The sequence below is a fragment of the Aptenodytes patagonicus genome, chromosome 13 (genome assembly GCF_965638725.1).
Source record: "Aptenodytes patagonicus chromosome 13, bAptPat1.pri.cur, whole genome shotgun sequence".
NCBI lineage: Eukaryota > Metazoa > Chordata > Aves > Sphenisciformes > Spheniscidae > Aptenodytes > Aptenodytes patagonicus.
The window spans coordinates 7,910,804-7,931,105 of NC_134961.1; the positions used below are offsets into that span (position 1 = coordinate 7,910,804).

General features: G+C 50.2%; 4 protein-coding genes across 6 annotated transcripts; 2 read left to right on the forward strand and 2 right to left on the reverse strand.

The window, feature by feature from the left end:
- The first annotated feature begins 2,313 nt into the window (after positions 1-2,313).
- ATP5MF (ATP synthase membrane subunit f) lies at positions 2,314-4,137 on the forward strand. Its single transcript, XM_076351098.1, has 4 exons — positions 2,314-2,385; positions 2,483-2,590; positions 3,469-3,585; positions 3,984-4,137. The coding sequence occupies exons 1-4, from the start codon at positions 2,370-2,372 to the stop codon at positions 4,010-4,012; spliced, it is 270 nt and encodes an 89-aa protein (XP_076207213.1). The 5' UTR covers positions 2,314-2,369; the 3' UTR covers positions 4,013-4,137.
- A 1,203-nt stretch (positions 4,138-5,340) lies between these two features.
- CPSF4 (cleavage and polyadenylation specific factor 4) lies at positions 5,341-12,429 on the reverse strand. The gene is made up of 8 exons (XM_076351094.1): positions 12,218-12,429; positions 11,192-11,242; positions 10,519-10,671; positions 9,632-9,727; positions 9,386-9,479; positions 8,851-8,923; positions 7,891-7,983; positions 5,341-6,506 (listed from the first exon to the last, which is right to left on the reverse strand). Exons 1-8 carry the CDS (start codon positions 12,318-12,320, stop codon positions 6,438-6,440), a joined length of 732 nt encoding a protein of 243 aa, XP_076207209.1. The 5' UTR covers positions 12,321-12,429; the 3' UTR covers positions 5,341-6,437.
- A 226-nt stretch (positions 12,430-12,655) lies between these two features.
- On the forward strand, positions 12,656-17,298 carry PTCD1 (pentatricopeptide repeat domain 1). The gene is made up of 8 exons (XM_076351093.1): positions 12,656-13,168; positions 13,407-13,547; positions 13,750-13,968; positions 14,603-14,704; positions 15,087-15,851; positions 16,102-16,218; positions 16,565-16,747; positions 16,971-17,298. Exons 1-8 carry the CDS (start codon positions 12,692-12,694, stop codon positions 17,148-17,150), a joined length of 2,184 nt encoding a protein of 727 aa, XP_076207208.1. The 5' UTR covers positions 12,656-12,691; the 3' UTR covers positions 17,151-17,298.
- A 511-nt stretch (positions 17,299-17,809) lies between these two features.
- On the reverse strand, positions 17,810-20,201 carry BUD31 (BUD31 spliceosome associated protein). Of its 3 annotated transcripts, none has more exons than XM_076351095.1 (5): positions 20,114-20,201; positions 19,527-19,707; positions 18,838-18,960; positions 18,429-18,595; positions 17,810-18,079 (listed from the first exon to the last, which is right to left on the reverse strand). In XM_076351095.1, the coding sequence occupies exons 2-5, from the start codon at positions 19,618-19,620 to the stop codon at positions 18,029-18,031; spliced, it is 435 nt and encodes a 144-aa protein (XP_076207210.1). In that variant the 5' UTR covers positions 19,621-19,707; positions 20,114-20,201; the 3' UTR covers positions 17,810-18,028. The 3 variants fall into 3 exon arrangements, with proteins under 3 accessions (XP_076207210.1, XP_076207212.1, XP_076207211.1); XM_076351097.1 differs by having other exon boundaries at positions 20,118-20,170; XM_076351096.1 differs by lacking the exon at positions 20,114-20,201 and adding an exon at positions 19,874-19,960.
- Positions 20,202-20,302: the final 101 nt, after the last annotated feature.

The following is a 20,302-nucleotide window of genomic DNA, read 5'->3' on the forward strand; positions in this document are numbered from 1 at the left end:
GCCAAGGTTTAGGTCACTGCTGTCCCTAATCGCATTGGAGACGTATCCTTGTTACGGACTTCCATTCCTACCCTAACAAACCCAATTTCCCCAGATCTTGCTATAAGTAGTTTGAGCAACTCTATGTGCTCTTCTGCTCTGCAGGGAACTCCTTAAAATGAGGCACCTGCCATCGGCTTTTTTTCCTGTAGGTGAATTAATCTGCCTTGCATGAGTAATCCTATTTAAAACAATAGGTTGCCTCGCAAGAATGAGGGAAGCAAGTTTGAAGCATGCTTTTATGCAAGTACTGTAAAAAGGCCACATAGTAGTTCATCAGGGGACACTTCAGCAATAAAAAGACAGTTACCGGTAAAGTCCAATAATAAAATAAAGACTAATTTAATAAGAGGATTTTTAACTCATTTAACAGGGAATAAATTTGGAACCCTTTCTTCAAGTGATCAGGCACACTATACTTTCCTAATCCTACTTTCTGTTAATAAGTAAAAGAAAAAAACAGGCAGTAACCTATTCCTTCTTCTTTTTATATTATGGGAGGGCACTATTCAATGTAAATAAATTAATTTCAGTAAAATAGAGGCTGAAGCTAGACGTGTAGACCAGCCTCTGAGTAAGATGCATTAGAGAGTACCGTATCTCTTGAGACCACAGAGGTCCCATGCCTCAACTCATTTAATACCAGGTAACACAAACCCTACAGATTATAATGCAAGAAGCCTGCAGTGGCAGGAGGGAAGCATGTGGAATAAGACCCTGTGACCTAAGAGAAGTAAAAGCTGCAGAGATTAGTAGTTCAGTGTTTATGTAGGAGCCCTGTGGGCCCCCTTCAGCGTCCTTAATTTAGTCTTCATCATCTCTGATCCGTTCTAACAGTCCTCTGTGGGATGGAGATTTAATAGCTAGGAAATCCGGGGTCCGGGCTGACCTGTCAGAAACAGCGGTGGATGGCTGCTCCCTGTTTACTGCTGTATCACTTTGCTTTCCAGATTCAGCACACTGAACAACAAAACCTAACACTATTTTACGAACCTGAATGATACGATTTAAAACCTCTAGAGGTCAGGCTAATGGAGAAGCATCGTTCCAGCAGATGCTCTCTGCTGAGTGCGAGTGACACCTGCTGGAGTCCTCTCCCCCATAACCCACCCTTGTCCCGTCACGGCCGGCTCTGCAGGTGTTTTATCCGCCCAGGGTGGTCCTTCTGGGGGCCTGCGTGCACTAAATGCCCCCGAAAGACACGTGGGCAACATGAAATAAATCTGGGTGGCTCTTTCTTATTGCAGGAAGGCAAAAGTAGTCTTCATCTGCACATCCCCATGCATTACCTCTTCCACCGCTCTGGTTTATGCCCGTTTACTTCCACCATATACTGAGGCCCGGCCTTTCCTTTTGCCTTTGACATCCTTGCAGAGGAGCCGTAGTAAAACGCAGCATATGCCCACAGGGAAAAGTCCTGAGCGGGCGCTGAAATGGGACCACACGATACATTATTCATCTGTCACCTAACGCCTGTGAAAAATACAGCCTAACATTCCTCCTCTCGCCTTGAGGCCGCCTAGGAAGACTTGCAGGAGAGGGCAGGTGACCCCTGGAAGAGGTCTGAGAAGCCCTCACTTCTTACATTATAATACGTGATAACAAATTCAAATGCTGTTTAAATGCAGTATCTACTATCTGTGAATACACGTTTACGGCGTTGAGAGTTGCAATTTCTTCAGAGCACACTGGAAAAGGTTCATTTGTGGGGCACCAGCAGCCCCCAAAAGACCGCCGATGAAGTCTTGTGACGACGCTGATGACGACTTGTGAAATTTTCTCTCTCTGCTGCTTTCTCACAGTCTGCGGCGCTGGCAGGCGCTGGCGTCCGACACCCCGCAACATACGGCGGGGACGCTGCGAGGCGCCGGCCTGCCCTGGGGCATCGGAGGACACCCTGTACGAGTCGTCCGGCATCGCTGGGCCGGCGTCCCCTGAAAAAGGGGCCCCGCGGCTGAGGAGCCCTGCTGGAGCGGGACAAGGAGGGAAAACCCCTCGGGCTGCCCCCAGCCAGGGCCCCACACGCACAGGGCTCAACGCAGTGCCTGTGGCAACTGAGGCAGCGTGTGCAGCCCCCACTGGGGAACAGACCCCCCTGGTGAGGAGATGGGACGGGGACAAGGCGACACCGGGGCCAACACCTCCTCAGCGGACCCGTCCTGGGAGGGAGGGGCGGGGAGGGGGGGGGAGGTTGCGACCCGCCCAACATGGCGCCATCCCTTTGCCACCCGCCCCAACATCCGGGTTCCCGCCGGACCCTCCTCCCGTGAGCCCCAGCGGCGCGTCCCGTCCCGGCTTCCCCCGCGGCGGCGCAGAGCAGGAGCGGCAAGATGGCGCAGCCGCCGGGTGAGTGCGGCGGGCCGCCAAGGTGACCGCGGCTCCCTCCCTCCCTCCCTCCCTCCTCTCCCCCCCTGACCGGGCTGTGTCTCTCTCTGTGCCGCAGTTCCCCTCAAGGACATGAAGCTGCTGGACGTCAAGCTGGGCCAGCTGCCCACCTGGCTGGCCATGAGAGACTTCACCCCCGGCGGCATCGTGGGGGCCGTGCGAAGAGGTGAGGGGGGCTGAGGGGGGGCCCGCGGCGGGGCTGCCCGCCCTGCGGCAACAGCTCCGCGCCCCCTCAGCCGGCGAAGACCTGGAGGGTGTGAATCCCTTCTCCTGGCGGGGCCGGGCAGATCGGTGCATAAGCATCTCTGCCTGCCGGCGTGGAAGTTGGCTGTGGCAGGGGGGATCCGGCAGTGCGAGGGTTGCTTCATGGCGATTTTTGCTTTCCCGGAACAGTGCCTCCTCTAGCATTTTGTCCTTCCATCTGTAAATTTGTTTCTCGTATGGGCTTTATCCGCCAGAGGTTTGTTTTCAGTATTCCTTCTTGTGTAAAGAGGAAATACGGTGACCTTACTTCTGGCACCTGAACCTATTTGCTGAAAATCTTGAGGTTTCCCAGCGTCACAAGTAAATAAAAAAAAAAAATGCAAGCGATCCCTAAAGATGATAAGAAAGGACACAGGGCTTTTATACATGGCTTGGCAAAAGTTTTGACCGATGCCCTTTGCTGTACAGATACGGCATTCAGGTAGATTTAAACACAAAATACCAAATGCAAGTGTCAACGTAATGTATATACACTAGTGTGAAAGAGTTAGATAATTCCAAAGCAGCTCGAGCTCATGAAAGTCACAATAATGTTTAGGGGAAAAATGATAAATGGCTGCTTTTTTTCCCCTTTTTTTTTTTTTAAGGCTTAGCGCTATTAACTTGAGTTCACCTTGCTTAACTAACACACAGGTTGCCTTCTCTCAGACTTGCTTCTGAGACCCTCCGATGTTCCATTAGAAACAATTCCCTGAAGTTCTGTGAAACCGGGCTGCTTCTCTCCGACACAGAAAAATACGCAACTCATTTGGCTGCTATGAAAACTTTTCTCCTACACAGGTTATGACAGATACTACAATAAATATATCAACGTCAAGAAAGGGGGCCTCGGTGGTATCTCCATGGTGCTTGCTGGTTATGTTGTTGTCAGCTACATCTGGAGCTACAGTCACCTGAGTAAGTAACAGCAGTATGGCTGAACGTGTATAGTGCAGCTGGGAAGATTGTGTGGGGCAATAAAAACTATTAATCTGCTGCTTTTAGAAATAAAATGAAAGGCTCTGCTAGCCATTGCTGCTTGAATCCAGGACTGTGGGCAAGCAGACTTCATCAGAGAACTCGAATGCTTTTAGTAGGTTATCAGATGGCCAGTGTTTTCTTGGCGATGAAAAGCGTAGATCTTGTTGCCTGTCTGACCTGACAGTTAAGTACTGTCATTAGTCATGTCAGTTAAGAAACTTCATGCTCAGATTTTTTTTTTTTTAAGAGTGCTTTCTTTCCTGTAACTTCAGGTGTGGTGTTTTTTTTTCTTGTGACTTCAGTAAAATTAACTTGCTTTTCTTTGAATGATACAGAACACGACCGCCACAGGAAGTACCACTGAAGCGTGAATTTCAGAACATGAAGCTCTTGAACAGACTTGGCTACTGGAACAGATACCCTGACAGAAAACATCAGGACTACTAAAGCCTGTACTATTATGACCAATAATAAAGTGCATACACTTTACATTTACTGGGCTGACACTCTCGTAACTGACTTGTTAATTGTACTGTGCCAGTGAGTTTGTCGTCTTAGAGTTTCACCCCTCAAGGTTAAGTTCAGAGATGGTGGGGAAAGCGTCTGCTACTTGGGTTGCGTTATGAACTGGGGAAGCTACTGCAATTGATTCCTATTTAACTGTTTGATAAAAGTCAAAAGCATTGGATTGCTTCTTAACGGCCATTATGTGCAGGTTGGACAACTGAAGGATATAATATTTTGATTTGAAAGAACAGTATCGGAGCTTCAAGAGGCTTGCTGGCGTGGCCACGTGTTTCTGATTCCCAGTCAGGCTGTCGCCCGGGTACTGTAGGTATTTGGGCAGTTTCCCATCGTTGCAGAGCATTGCCTCAGATTAGGTCAGTTTAGCTTTAAGGAGGTCTGCAACTCTCATTCTGTCACCGGGATTCTAATGCTTCTTACCTCTGATAACCCATTTCTATCACAACTCTACCTACTTTCATTACTAAAAAAGCTGGAAGGTTATGTGAACGGGTATAAGCTTAAAAGACCTTTAATATAACAAAGGTCTGTGAAGTTAAACTAAAAGAAAACTGCTTCTTGACTTAAATGCAGCGGTGAGAAGTTTAACAGGGGGCACTATGTGCAGAAATGCAGCTTAAAGGAGCATCTGCGGGTTTGGCCCCAGCTGACGACCTTCCTCATGGACCCCTCCGGGCGAGTGCATCCCGCCTGCTGACACTTGAAACTGCAGCCGGGCGCTGCGGGCAGAACCCGCAGCATCCTTTCCCGAATAGGAGGGAGAATGAAAACCACTTCTTCAGGGGTATGAAGAATCTCTCAAGAGCTTCAGTGGTAACTGGAAGGCTTTTAGTTTTGGGAAATGTCTGTTCAGGTAGTGAAGACCATAAACTCCTGAACTAGACGGGGAAGGTAGCCGGACACCGAAGTGGTGTAGTTCCCTTTCCGTGTGCCAGATTAACGCATCTCGCAGTTTGGCCGCTGTTCAGCCTCTGGGGGCACGACGTGTTACGAGAAGCGTCTGATGGTCTGTCACACCATAGTCGCTTAGACTTCAAACTTCTATTTTGACTGACTCTGACTCTCCACAGTGAAATAACCGCAGTCATTCAAACCAACGTAGGCTCCGGTCACTTCTCTTAATCTAGTCATACTACCTTGTTCTTAAAAAATAAATTCACAGTCAGCTTTTTCAATCAGTACATTTCAATTAAAAAAAAAAAAGTATAAAGGCAGTCAGCAAATGAGAGATGGGTTAGAATCAATAAGGCTCATATTGTAGGTGCAATTTTTTTTTTTTAATTCGCATTTTATCATTGGCCCTTTTGAAATAGTCTTCTCACAAAATGAATTTTTGTTTTGGCTTGCAAAATTTGCTCAGAAGAATGCTCTATCACTTTTAAAAGCAGTGTTCCATAAGAATATACATCTCCACTTCTTGGTCTTCTCTAGGCTATGGAAATACCTGCTCAGTGTGAGCTGGACGACGGGGGCACCGAGACAAGGCTCTCCTATTCCTACTCTTCAAGCCGTGTTCATTTCCCCCCTTGCTTTTTGCAAATGGAAAATGAGCACAGATGCAGCTTTCCTACAATCATTGTTCCTCATCGTTTGGCTAACCACAGAGATGCCAATTTATTCTCCCCTTGACCGGTTCTCACCCAGAAGATGAATTTCTAACCTTCAGTATAGCAAGAAGCACAGAAACAAAGCAAGTGGACGAGAGTTTTACAGCCTGATGTACGTGATGCGTTAAGTCAGCCACCAGGACAAGCTTACCGACTACAACAGGCTGGACCCGGGAACACAACTTTGCTTTTTAAGAGCTACAGGACAGCAGAATCCCTGCTTCCTCACTGAAGGGAAGGCATTTCAAGTATTAGTTTTCCCAGTCAGTCTTCCTGCTTCCACAGGGAGGGCTGAAACGCTGCAGGTTTTCCAAAGAGAAGTGGCGGAAGGAAAACACTTTAAAGAAACACTGGCGTAAGACGCGATTATGTAGAGTGCTGCACCGGTGCGGGGTTTGCATATCTATTGGCTTTTAGATCTACCTTTCAGCAGGGCTCAATGAAAATAGGCGGAGGCCAAAATCTATTTTAAAAAGGTTAAAACATAAAAAAAAGTTGTGGACAATTACAAAAATGTTGCTTAGCAGCAGCCAGCCTCTGACCAGTTCTTTCAGTAATGGCATTAAAAAACAACCTGATTAATAGTTCAAGACATAGTGCTAGGCAGAAACCTTTTCTCAGTGTTAATAGCTCCCTTGCACTCTTCGTCCTGCTCTTTCACTGTCCACTGAGAAAGGCCAGATGTCCTTTGGTGCATCTGTTGGCATAATGACCTTTTTCACCACACTAAAAGAGAAAGAGAGAGAGGAATTATTACACAGTTACAGCTTTATTCCTCTAGCTGCCTTTATTAAGGTAGCCGGCAACTGTTCTGATTTGGAATCTTTTCCACATACGGAAGATGCAGCATTTAGCAGGTGAAGTGAAACATGGTGTCACAAGGGACATGATTTATGGGCTATTTCTACTCCTTGGAGCAAAAGCTGCTTCTGTGCTGGGAGTCAACCTGACGCCATGTTATTATAACGCGCCACAAAGGAGAGAGCCCTCAGCCCATCGCTACAAACGGCAAAGGGCTGTAACACACAAGGAGAATTTCAATGTTTGAGGCTTCCAAGACTACTCCATCCGACACGCACTACATCAGAGATACGTGGGGACTCTCCTGATCGGCTATCCTGAATTAGACAGCAAAAAGCGCATCTGAACAACAGATCCGTGACTTTGCACCTTGAAGCTATTCAAGCCCAGAGAGAAATGCCAGTATCTGATGCTACAGCATTCTCTAGATACGCCATTTACTTGCAGCTAAAATAATAAGCAGCTATTAAAGGTTTTCAGTGAAATGGATTCAGCTACTTAACATCCCTGTCCAATCACAGTAATTTTTACCCAAACAAGCACCTAAGGCACAGAAGTTGCCATGTGCAACGATGTAACTGTCAAAGCTGATGGGACAGGAAGATTCTTTGCCCTTTTCTAGTGGCTAGGGTTGGGGCTTTTGTAGAAAAATAAAGAGATGGAAACGCAATTGTGTCAAGGTTTCACCGGTGCTCCTCAACGAGCAACCAAGGTGAATAGCTCATTCTGTGGTTTGACAGTGACAGGGTGTATTTACAGCCGAGATACTGAACAGTCTTTGCATATTCAATTTCTGTTACTCGCAAGGACCTTTCATGCTAACAGGGGAGAAGAAAATCTTTCTACAGTCACCAAGTATAAGCAAATTAACTCATGAGACAAAACTAGTATTAGCTCTTACTTGGAAATGTACAGTTTGTCAGTCTCCTTGAACTGTCATTGTGGTAGGGCTTCCTGTTTATTAGCAGACAAGCAAAGCCTGTCTTACAGCAGCCCTAACTGTCACAGCAAGCCCATGAGCTGGCAAACCAGCGACCTAGAGGCCTCAGAACTCAATGCTAATTCCCACAGCTGAATCCACGTGCAAAATGCAACGTCTGTTGAGCAGACTGCACCATTTCGTGAACCTGTTCACACTGTGAAAGCGCCTTTTGCAGGACCGACACCCCTCATCACAACAGTCCGTTCCTCTGCCCGTGACAGGCAGCCAGCAGCAAAGCAGCATGATGTAGTCCAGGTGACGTGCGCTCTGCGCTTCTTAAATCTAGCACCCTCTGCTTTCCCTCCTCGTCCCTCCCCTCTGAATTACCTTGTAGCAGGTGACCTGCTCCAACGGCCGGGGTCCTCTGTTCCCACTGTTGTTATTTTGAGACTGCATGACTCCGATGACTTGGGGTGTCCTCTGTGGGTTAGGAGAAGAGTTGTGACTTATTAAGTGCATCAAGGATAAAGACCTTTATGGTTGTTATTTTGTTAGGAAGGGAAAAGAGCACCCCATATATCAAATGATCAATTTTCCTCCAAATCTGTGTGTGGGTGCTCTGCCAGCTGGAGCACCAGAGAGAAGAAATCAAGCACTGAGGCTTACAAAGCCCAGCGATCCTGCTTTTCTCTGGAAAGCAGACTTAGAGAGCAGGTTTAAGCTGCTAAAATATCATTGCCATCACTGAGAGATGTCACGCAGATTACAAAAACTGGCAGATTGCTGCACAACCACATACGATGTGCTTCCATGTAACGTGGGAGCGTTCTGTGACTAGATCTCCATGTAAAGTTGGAGCAATGGTAGGGCTTTCATCACTACAGCGGCACTCAGGGTTGCTCACTGCTTAATTCTTGCATAGCACCCTCCCTGCCAGGCAGTGCCCCAAGCAACAGAACTGCCACTGCTGGCCTCTGAGCTGGAGGATAGTACTAATGAAGGTTAACCAAGGCGAGGGGAGAACCAGAACAAAGCAAAGTCCAGTCCCAGGACAAAGGCAGCAGCAGTCCATTGCGATCAGATGGTGGACATTAGAGGGCTGGGAGGAAGAGAGAAGGGACAGTGCTTTGCGGTTTATTAGGACTTGTCTCCAAGTTCTTAATCACAAAAGAGTATCACGCCCTGTTGTAAAATAGGAAAGGTTTTCCCTCACTCAGGGCTTTCCAGCAAGCCAGATCCAAGAGCCCAGGTGTCCAGTTCTGACCACTGGACAATATACCCTCTTTTAAAGCACCGTGGGAAATGCTTCGAGGGTGGGTGTGTAGGGGAGGCAGGGGAACCGTGTACCTTTTGCTGTGTTTGTGTCGGCTGAGGCAGCGGTGGTTGCTCTGTGGTTCCCATTGGCAGTTCAAACCGAGGGCTGGTTTAGATGGAAACAAGAAGATTGATTCTCAAATCGTATGCCAGCATTTTACCATCAGCTCAGTCAAGTAACTCCAAATGACAAAACAGACATTCAGCCAATTAAATTCGGCTCACAGGAAACAGATCTCCCCCTCCCCAATTCTCTTTGCATTCTGATGCTCAGCAATTACATATACAAAAATGACAATCCAGTATGTAGTATATCCCTCTACCTGTGAAATATTCTGGAATATAAACCCATGTGATCCCACTGCACTGATGGCATCTGATCACCACTCCAGAGTCTTACTGGTAACTCCCTGAGGAGGCCCTGCCCCATATCCTCAAATCGGTACAACAAACTAGATGTTGGCCAAATCTCCAAAGCCACTGGGAAGCACGGGAGCACCCTCGTTTGACACATACCAGATTACAAGGGCAACACAAGATGACAGGACAAGCCTGGAAGCATACTCACTGCATGAATTTACAGGTAGGCCCCTCTGGACAGAATCCTACTAGGTAATTCACACAAATGACTCTTCGAGTGTGTCGGTGTCTGCAGAGGGGACCTGCAACACAAAGCTCGGTAGTTCACGTTCCACATATAAGTGCCCCAGTACTCAGCAGTAGCAGGTACACAAGCAGATCACGCAAAGAAAGAATAGCAACACCCTACCCTTGATTTATAGCCACAGAAGCAGCAACTGTGCGACATACATACCATGTTTACAGAAGCCTCTGTCATACCAGGGACAGTCTTTGATCTTAGACTCCGGGTCAATGTGCAAGAATGGACATTCTTTGTTACTGCATTCCCCTGTACCAAAGGCAAACACACTTCTTAGTCAATTGTGCAGGTTCGAGATCAAATGACTCCCAAAACACTACCTGGATCATGTAGCTCCCTCAAAGCTGTTACCAACATTTATAAGTTCAGGCACAACAGTCTTACTGCCTGCCTTAACCTAGATGAAGAACACCAAGGGCTCACCCCCGGTGAGTAAAGTTCTACCAGACTGGATTATTTATGTGTGCTTTTAAAAACAATGCGGCAACTAAATTTGAAAGAGCAGTCATGATAACAAAAACCAAACATTTAGTGCACCAGAAGTGTGGAGAAACTACAAATTGCGCACTAACCTCAATCCAAGGAAACCTACAAGACTGTAAGTTTCTGACAGCAAGTTGGCTCATTATGTCCAGATCTCCAGAGCTGGAAAGCAAGTGCATAAAAGTTTTGCACCCCCATGCCCTCTGCTGCTCATCAACTCCCCAAAATAAGAGTCATGCAAAGACCAACTGCTCAGCCTACTCATCTCACACCCAAAACAGAACGTAAGGCATAAAACCCAGTAAAAACTTGAACTTCCCCCCTCTTCCCCCAAGGGACAAGCTCTTGAGAGAGGAGACATCTACAATACGTCACAAATTTAGGGGGACAATAAGGTGAAGGACTACGCAGATCTGAAAAAGCACCATCTAACAATATCATCAGACACAGAAGAACTGTAATGCTCTGAAGACGGATGAGAAGGATGTACCAGGATTCTCTTCACCAGACTCCCACGCCAGCAAGGAACGCTAAGTAGGAGCTACAATGCCCCTTACCAAATTTGGAGTAGAAGTAACACTCAGGCATCTTGGTCATGTCGTACTCGTGCAGAAACTCGCACTGGTCTCCCTTTTTGCACAGTCCTCGTAGCCAGTGTTTGCAAACAACTGTCTTTTCCCCACTGATGTGTCGGAACGGGCACATGCCTCCTGCAGAAGGATGGGACAAGAAGGGGAAAAAAAAGAACAATTAAAATCCGCGGCACACGAAGGCACAGGACAACAGCAACACCTCGCTCCTTTCTGCAAGAAGGGTGTCAGAAAACATGGCTTTTTCTTACAAATTTAGCCTTCAGTGGCAATGGCAAACAAGGGAGTTCCAGACAAGTCTGATGCTACCCTCTAATGAGCTAAGCAACGTAGTCTCCAGCTCTTAATCCTGGCAAGCACGAACCACAGCAACTAATACCGGCACATCCACAGCAAGGTCTGCGTGTGGTAAGTTCAAGCCTTCTTTTACCAGTAGCTTTGCTTATTCACCTCCCCAGTTCTTAAAAAAATACCATTATTTCACAATTGCTGCAGTTATTCCAACATCCTTCAGTTTTAGCCTCTATCCGGGTTATCCCCTCATCTTTACAAAGAACAAGAGTACTGTAGACAGTGCTAGAAAATCTAGTTTCTGCCCTCCACCCCCACGAGTATAACTGTATTGAAAAATATTACTTGCCTTTTCCACATGCCGCCTTTAAAAAAAATTCACAGACAGCTGCGCCCGATTCTGCAGAGAGAATAAAGAAATAGAATTAAATTTAACAAAGTTTCGCATCAACTTTTAAAATATTTCCTGCCCCAGAAAGACAATCTGGTCCTCAACATCAAAAGAAAAGCAGCGTTTTGGTTTGGGGAATTTACTTTCCCACATAAATTCCTCGTTCAGGTCTGTCCCTCGCAAATACCTGTATTCGTCTTGGGGGACACCAAGGGGAATGCGCAGAGGGTTGGTGTTTGTTTTGCTTTTCAGATATTCAGGTTTTATTGACCGGATTTTCCTCTGCTGTTAAGCCAATCACGCCAGTGAACTCTGTATTTACAGTCCTGGCAACGACAGTCTTATATTTTTTGACCAGAACAGCCTGAAACAACCATTAGCGTGTTATCCCTTGCTGATCCTGACCAACAGGTATCACAACATTCAACAAAATTAAAACACAAGTTTAGTAGCCCGGCCAGAAAATTTCAGCAAACTACGAGTCTCCCGAGACTACCCGTGCCAGATTTTAGACTGAAGGAAAAGGTTCAGAGGCTGGGCCGTGGATATACCTAAAGACAAAGTCCCCCTGCCATCAAAACGCCTCATCTACCAAAAGGCAATGGAAAAAGAATAGCAAAGTACTGTGCAGGAAAGTGACGTTTATTCACGGTAACGTCTCGATCTTCATTTTCCGGCCTGGCTGGGTACTAACTACAGCTTTCATCAAGCAGGAAAGAAAAACATCTGGATGGAGAGGGAAACCTCACAGGGCAAGCAGCAGTTGGGTGGATCTGAGGGCAAGACCTGAGCGAGGCGCTCAGATCCCCGGAAACCTCCCACCCTCCCGCCTCAGCCGAACCCGGGCTCCTCCCGGGCGGGAGCCCTGACCCGGCCCCGGCCCCGGCCCCAGCCCCGCGGGCGGCTCCGCGGACCGGGGACAAGAGCCGGCCCCGAGTACCCCGGGGAGGAGGGAGCCGCCCAGCGCCCGGTGCCCGCACGCACTGTCCATGCCGGGGAAGGGCAGCGGCTGCGCCCCCAGCTGCTGCTCCACGGCCAGCTCCAGGTCGAACGTGATGTGGTCCACGCTGGCGATGAGCTCCTGCATGGTGGCGGCTGGGGGGCGGCGGCAGCGGGAGGGAAGGGGGGGTATGGTGGCGGTGGTGGTGGCGGCGGGCGGCCGGGCCCGGGCTGGCCCGGCCCGGCCCGCTCCGCTCCGCGCCGGCAGCGCCTGAGGAGAGGGGAGGCGGCGGCGGCAGCACCCCGCCGCCCCGCGCCGCCCGCCCGCGGAATGCCGGGAGCCCCCTCTGACCCCGCCGCCCAGCGGGCAGCGCGCGCGCCCCCGCCAATCAGAGCGCGCCGGCCCGCCCCGGGCCCGCCCCTTCCGCCCGCGCAGGCGCCGCGGCTGAGGCGAGGGGAGCGGGGCCGGGGGCGGCGCGGGGCCGGGGAACGCGCCCTCCCGGCGGCCACGGGCACATCATGAGGTCCGTGCGGCTCCTCGTCCCCCTGGGGCCGCTCGCCTCGCGGTGCCGGTGGGCCTCCTCCGCTCTCCCGCGGGGGCGGCGGGCAGCCCCCGAGGGCGGCTCCGAGCAGCCCGGGAAGGCGCCGCGCCTGCTCCGGCCCCCAGGCCGGGGGCCGCTGCCGGGCCGGAGGCCGTTCAGCTCGTCGCAGGCGTCCGGCAAGCTGCCCGGTAGCGACCTGAGGGAGATCGATGCTGGCAGCAGCGCTGAAGCTGTTGGTGAGGAGGAGGAGGAGGATGATGATGAAGGCGTGGAGTTCGGGACGCTGTCTGATAAATTTTCTTCTAGAAAATATTACCACAAAACCACATCACGCTTTCAGAATTTAAAGCTTCAAGAAGGAGAGGAAGAACCGGAAAGAAAACCTCGACACGGTCCTAAGAACAGCCCGTACTGGTACTTCTTAAAATGCAAGGCCCTCATCAAAGAGGACAAGGTTTGTTCCCAGCTCCTCGCTTACTTGGTTTTTAAACAGCATCGATGGTAGATGCAACTCTGTCCCATCGGTATCGTCCATCGCTTAGTATCTTTACAGAAAGAAGTAAAGTAAGAATTTGTGAGGAATCCCATGCTCTGTAGGACTTTTACCGCAACCTGCCTGCGGCTGCGTGTATTAATATCCATTGTAATCGATTCTGTTGGTGCCTCATCGTGGATTTTCCTCTTCCCCGTAGCTGGCGGAGGCCCTGGAGCTGTTTGAGGTGCAGATGCTGAAGGAAGAGCGCGTGCAGCCGGAAGAAAGCAATTACACTGTTCTAATTGGCGGCTGTGGCAGGGTTGGCTACGTGAAAAAGGCGTTCAGGCTCTACAATGATGTAGGTTTACATTCTCTCTCAAACCTTCATCAGGTTTTCTAAGCTAAAACTGTTTCAAGTATTTGGTCACGTTACTTTGTCTCCAAAATGCCTTTGAGTTAGTGTTTGCACCTTCTTAGCCTGAAACTCTTAAAAACAAGCTATGAAATTCTAGAAGTCCTTTCCTAAAAAGCCAGTTCCAACTCTTCTTCTCTTCCCTCAGATGAAAAAACGAGGCTTAACTCCCACCGAGGCCACTTACACAGCCCTGTTCAATGCCTGTGCCGAATCGCCGTGGAAGGACTCGGGCCTGCAGAGCGCTCTCAAATTACGGCAGCAGCTAAAGAGCAAAAATGAAGAGCTGAACCTGATCACCTACCACGCGCTGCTGAAGGTCTGTGCCCTGTGCTCAGATCTCAGGATGTGCTTTGACGTACTGAAGGTAAAGACGTGGCTTTTCTCGTATTGAGCGTAGTCCGCTCTGGTTAAAGCTCCCGGAAGTTGCCGTATTGCACAGACTTTTTTTATTTCATTTCCAGCAGAGGGGATTAGAGATCACGTGTTTATGTTTCATTGATCCTTGGTCTCATACGATGAAATCGTCTTGGTACATACCAGACATTTAAGTTTAAGTACATAAAAAGAGGCAGCTACAGCCTGAAACAGAGGTTGGCTTTAAAACTCTGGTCAGTTGTGTTTTGTGGGGTTCACGGCGACTGTCTTGTCTCCATCCCTCGTTTTGAAGACCCCAGTTTAAAAGGAACTGCTATCTAGTTCCTTTTAAAGCTCTTACAGCAGTCCTTCTCAGAAGGGCCAGTCTGGGAGTAGCTAAAAGGATTGCTGTTCCTGCCCTCCGGTTCCCCGTAGCTCCCATCGGGGAGAAGCTAGGGTCTGTGCAGGCGTTTCAGGGCTCTTTCTCTCTTGGAGCGATCATTCTGCTGGCAGCACTGGGAGTTCACCCTGTGCTTTGTTGCCGCTGTATGCCCGGAAGACGACAGCTGTATTTGAGCTTCGCAGCCAGCTGGGACAGACTGTTCGGGTAAGCGGGAAGTTTAACGCTCTCTCTGCTCTTTCAGGAAATGGTGCACAAGGGCCATGTCCTCACAGCCGAGACCTTCAGCTTCCTTCTCATGAGCTGCATAAAGGACAGCGAAAATGGCTTCCGATACGCCTTACAGGTTTGTCTTCATATACTACGTGGGGAGGAAAAAGTGCTTCTGTATTGTAACTCGTCACTTGAACGCACGGAAGGCAGCAGGTTGCTCAGAGCTGATGAAATAGGAGGAGTTCAGCTCCTCCTAGGAGAAGTTCTGTAAACTTAGACCTCCATCAGGAGGTCTCGTACACGGGTAAACCACCCTGGATGATCTCGCAGGACTGTACTAGCTCGGGGTGGCTGTTCACGGTCCAGTGGCATCTCACCTCGTCGTGCTGTAAGCTCTCCCCTTTTCTGCAAGTAGATACCGTAACAGTGGGCACGGCAGATACGCTTACAGTCTGCTAGAAATGCTCCTGTTATTTAATATCACGCACATCTGGTGTTCATCTTCCCCTTTTCAGGTTTGGAAAGAAATGACTAAACTTGGAATAAAGGCCGATAGCCACACTTACAATTTGATGCTGCGTGCTGCGAGAGACTGTGGAATAGGCGATCCGGTCGTGGCTTCTGAAGTCCTGCTCAGACCCAGACCCACCCATGACAACTCATCTCAGCTAAGGCTTGCACCCGGCAGGCAGAAGGAGAAGGTGAAAAACCAGAAGAAGAAGGGATCAGAGAGTGCAGCTGCTGTCCAGCTGGATGTGGAAGCTATGGAAAAGCAATTATTTTGGGAGAGTTCGGTGCGGCCTGAAGAACCCATCCGGCAACAAAATAAAGATGTGAATTGCGCTGAAACAGAACCAGCTGCTCTCAACAGCCCCAGCGTAGCTCACGGCAGGACTGGAGCGTTGACGAGGAGAGGCCAGAACAAGACGGAGCAGGAACAAGCACGCCTAAGCCAGAAGCTGCGTTTCTGCAACCTGCCCAACTTGCTGGATTCCAGGATGGCTGACGCAGCCGTGGTTTCCCTGGGGACAGCGGCGACACCGTCCGACAGACTGGCTTTGATGGGGGACGCGGAGGGCTTCTTGAACAAAATGAAAGACGACAATGCAGAACCCAACATTAAAACATTTACGTTACTGGCTGAGCTGGTGGGACCCCAAAGCCCCTCGGAGTCCTCTTTGCTGGCACTCCTAGATGAGCATAAAGTGAAAGTAGATGTGACCTTCTTTAACACTTTAATAAGGAAGAAAAGTAAACAGGGAGACCTAGAAGGAGCAAAGGTGAGGAAAAACTCAGACCCAGCCCTGTCACCACCTCCTCGTCTCAGGCCTGCAGTGTTACCCGTGTTTCGCTGTGAGACCCGTTTCTCTATCCGCGATAGAAACTGGGAATCTCGCACTGTTTTCCACAAACCAGTGCTCAGGTTAATTTCTAAGTAGTTACGGATTCTGTTCGAGCACCTTCAGCTCTCTGTGGGGAAAGCAACAGTGAGACTTTTTCGAAACTGATGTCAACACTTGTATCTTGCAGAGCGTGCTGCCAGCTCTGGTGAAGAGGGGACTATCGCCTAACCTCCAGACATTTTGTAACTTGGCAATTGCTTGCCACCGAGAGAAGGACGGACTGCAGTTGCTCTCAGATTTGAAGGTAATAAACTCTGCTGCTTGGGGTTCGAGCTGCGGGAAGAGGTAAACTGAAGCGTCGGTGCTTCTAAAAAGACCTGCTGAGGTTTCTGTGGCGAGCGGTTGTGTTCTCACTCCAAAAATATGCAACTCTAGAGTAGGTGCCAGCTCAGGTGGTCTGTCCTGCACCTGCGTCGGGATAGGAGAGAGCTCACGGGAAGGGGTGTGCTGGCACTGCAGAAGCTGCTACCCGGCTTCCAGGGCGAGAGCCTTGCTCCTTGTGTAAGAAGTGCCTGTACGCCTCTTCCTTCTACAGGCCCTGCGCTAGTCAGCAGATAAATGAGTTTACCTGTAGCGTTTGTTGTTTCCAGAGGTCTGGAGTAACTCCCAACAAATACATCTACAGCACCCTCATCGCTGCCGCTGTGAGGCAGCTGAATTACAGTTACCTCACAGAGATCCTGCGAGACATGAGGAATAACCAAGTGCCTCCCAATGAAGTTATCATACGCCAGCTGGAGTTTGCGGCACAGTACCCTCCGAAATTCGACAGGGTAAGTAGCCACGACTGGTCAGAGTGTGAAGGCATCACGAAGGACGCCAGCAAGGAGGGGAAACGTAGGTGTCTGCCTAAGCCTTTCTCCTTTGGCTTCCTCTGATCTGGCTGACAGTTACTTGATAGCCGTTTCTTTAGCAGCAGCTTGTAGCTATTGCATGCTGGTATTGAAGTGAGCTCTCTTCTAATAGAAACTTGTTTTGTTGGATTTGTGTTTGCAGTATAAGTCGAAGAACCCATACCTGGAGAAAATCGACGGTTTCCGCGGCTACTACTATCGGTGGTTAAAAGTAATGGCAGGAGAGGAGACCCCCCATCCCTGGGAAAAATACAGAACAGCGAAACGTGCGGTAGATGACCACAAGGAAGAGGCTGTGCAGGAGCAGCCAGGGCAGAAGTAGCAGTGAGCAGGACGCCGAAGCCCTGCGTCTTCCTTGTGCTGGAAGAACTTGGAACTTGCTCCCTTAAACTGCTTTGTATTTCCGTGAATCCAAGTTCTTGCGATAACTAAATAATAAAATACTTGTCCTTTGTTTTAAGGAGAAGCAACTACATTTTCAGGGGATTTCCTTAAACTGCAGAGGATTAGATAGGCCGTAGTTTAAACAAACCCTGTGCTAAACAAGGGAGAAGCAAAATCAGATTCAACAGCGGTTTAGCTCGGTGCTAGTTTTGTCTCCTTCCTGCGTTCTGTGCGTATCTGGGCACTTAACGCGTGACCTGTCAGTCTCTATTCAGGAACGCTGGCATTCCTGAATGGATCTACGCACTAATTCCAGGTTACAGACCTTAGCAGAGAGTTCCAGTGAGATTTAGCTTCCTTCTACACAAGATCAGGGGAGAGCTTAAATCGCGACTGGAGTTTTGAGAACTGTATTGTTCCGTTCCACACAGCCTTTTAAATTCAGTTAGTCGAGGAAGAGGGATAAGAGCTGGTTAAAAACAACCCACGTTTAGATCACCTCGCAGTAAACAGAGCAACCTTAAAACACAAACCAACCAAGACACATCCAAGAGGAGAAGAGCGGCGTAGAAATGTTTTGCCAGGAGATCGCACCGCTCTCTCAAGAAGGCAGACTTTATTTTAAAATAAATGGCTACACAAAAACCTACTCCAAACCAAGCACCATTGTATATATGATCCAGATGAAAACGCTGCTGTTTTAATTGCTATACAGAAATACCCACTCACACAGAAGGCGGCTGTAACTGCACTAACAGTCCATCGTGTAGGATGATATCCCTCAGAGTTCAAGAAGTAGTCTTGCGGCTAAAGGCTTCACCCAGAACAGCCTCTGCATCCGCAGTGAGTGCATTCAATGATTCTCCCCTGGAAAAGAAACACGAGGAGGGTATTTCAGCCAAGCTACGGCGAGCGGACAGACCAGCAGGCTCGGGCCTCAAGGCAGAGAAGGGGTCTGCGTGGGAGGGGTTTCTACCGTCTAGTTTTCTGTTGTTTCCCATACTTTTAACGACTTTGAACGACTGCACGCCAAAGCTGGCAGTAACTTTAGAACCAACTAGATACCAACTCTACCAGCAAAGATAGAAAATGTTAGAGCTAGAGGAAATTACCCGGAAGAACAGCACTACCTCCTCTGCTGCCCCTGACCTGGGAGGAGTTAGACCGGGTACTGCAAGGGTCCAGACAAGTAGAGGAACAAGCTGAAAACCCTTACCACTTCCAGCTTGCTTTTGGGGACCCTGCAGATGCAGTTGGTTCCGAAGTTGGTGTCCCGCGTCTGGATGCACCGCAGGCAGCAGAGGTTCTCGTAACCCTGTTTCTTCCACTTTGCAATCAGGTTTTTGTCAGCGTATCCTTCCTTGATGCAGTATTCATAGAGCTCTGTGGAGGAGCAGACACCATCACAAGTAGCTCCCGGGAAGCGCGAGAAGGCCCGCTATCGGGAATTACTCTAGCTGTACTGACTAGCAGTTAAAGCCAGGCAGCCGCCAGCCTTCCCTCCACCCTCCCTCCCCAGAAACCCCGTCCTTCCCACCAACGCCCCAATTCGGGCGCATCCGCAGGCGGACATCTTACTCCGTTCTGCTTTCCCCTGCCCAGGGTAAAGCATTTGCGTTCCTCACCTCTGCTGATAGCTTTTCTTTTATAGAAGAGATCAAAGATGTAACGTGTTTTCTGGTGATGAATTCTGAAGATAGGCCAAAGGGATTCCACTTTCCTCTTCCCTTCGTGAGGCTCGGTCTCCGCTGGGAGGGAACACAAACACCGGGTTTCAGCTGACTGTTTCAGGCGGCCAACTTATTTCCTTGGTCACTTTGCAATAAACTGTTCCGAGAACGTTCCTAACTTTAATACATTTATAGAGATAAGACCGAGCTTAACGGGAGAAGATTCAAACGAAAGGGACCTGACCTGGAACAGCTCCTTTAGGAAATGAAAATAGAAAGACAGTGGGGATGACGCGTCCCGCGCTGGCGTGGCAGGTGACTTCATGGCTGCCCTGGCTCGTCAGACCAGAGCAACAGCACGGACAAGAACTGCCAGCCCCCCCCCCCCACGCAGAAGAGCGAGCTTCAGCCGGGGCTTGGCCGTGGAGCGCCCCAAACTGTACACCAACCCTCTGCGCTCTGTAACCCTGGTACACCCAAAGAGCGACCAGAACCGGCCCAGTCTCAGTCTGCAGCATCACTGCGAGGTAGAGACATAAAAAAGGTCAACCTGTATTCGCGGGGGGAGCTGCGCTTCCCGAAGCAGTTAAGGATTACCTTGTCTCAGGGACACATCCCCGAGAACCCCCGGCTCTGCCGCTCACCTTCTCTCATCTTCTGATCCAGCTCATCCAGCGTTGGCTCAATCAGCTCCCAGCCATCCGGGGGGGGCTTCCTGCTCCTCTTCACTTTGGGCATTGCCTCGGAAACGAGGGAGGCGAAAGGCGAGGGAATGAGGGTTTGCCTGCGCTCAAACGTGCGGGTGCTTCAAAGTCCTGAGAACCACTGGAAAAAACGAAGGGAAAACAGCTGTCAGAGACATTTCTCCCAAGACTTCCGTCCCCCTTTGCCATTTTCCGCTTCGGTGATAAAAACGAGCTCGAGGGGGCTCGTGAAAGGGGTAAAATCTCGCCCAACGCGGCCCCTGGGGCGAGCGCTGCACCCGCCTCACCGCAACAAATCGTTTTTTCTCCTCAGCAAAGTGAGGCGACGGCCGCCCCTCCCCCACTCCGGGCTACCCTGAAGCAACGACTCCCGCCAGCTTCAACTAAAAACCCGGGCGAGGCCGCCCCGCCCGGCCCGGCCCGGCCCGGCCCGGCTCCGCCAGCCCCCGTGCGGCCCCCGGTATTCGCCGGGGCTCGGGCCGCCTTGGCGGCGGCGGGGGGAGGCCCCGGCCCGCGGTCCCGCTCACCCGCCGAGGGGCGCAGCTTCCGCTCCGCCGTCGCGCCGCCGCCGCCGTCACCCGCGGGGGCCTCTCGCACCCGGGACCGCTGGGGTGCCCGCCGCGGTGCCTGAAGGAAACCCTCCCCGCCGCCCGCGCCCCCGCCTCGGCCGGGGCAGGGCGGAGAGCGCGGCCCGCCGGGAGGAGAAGCGGCCCCGC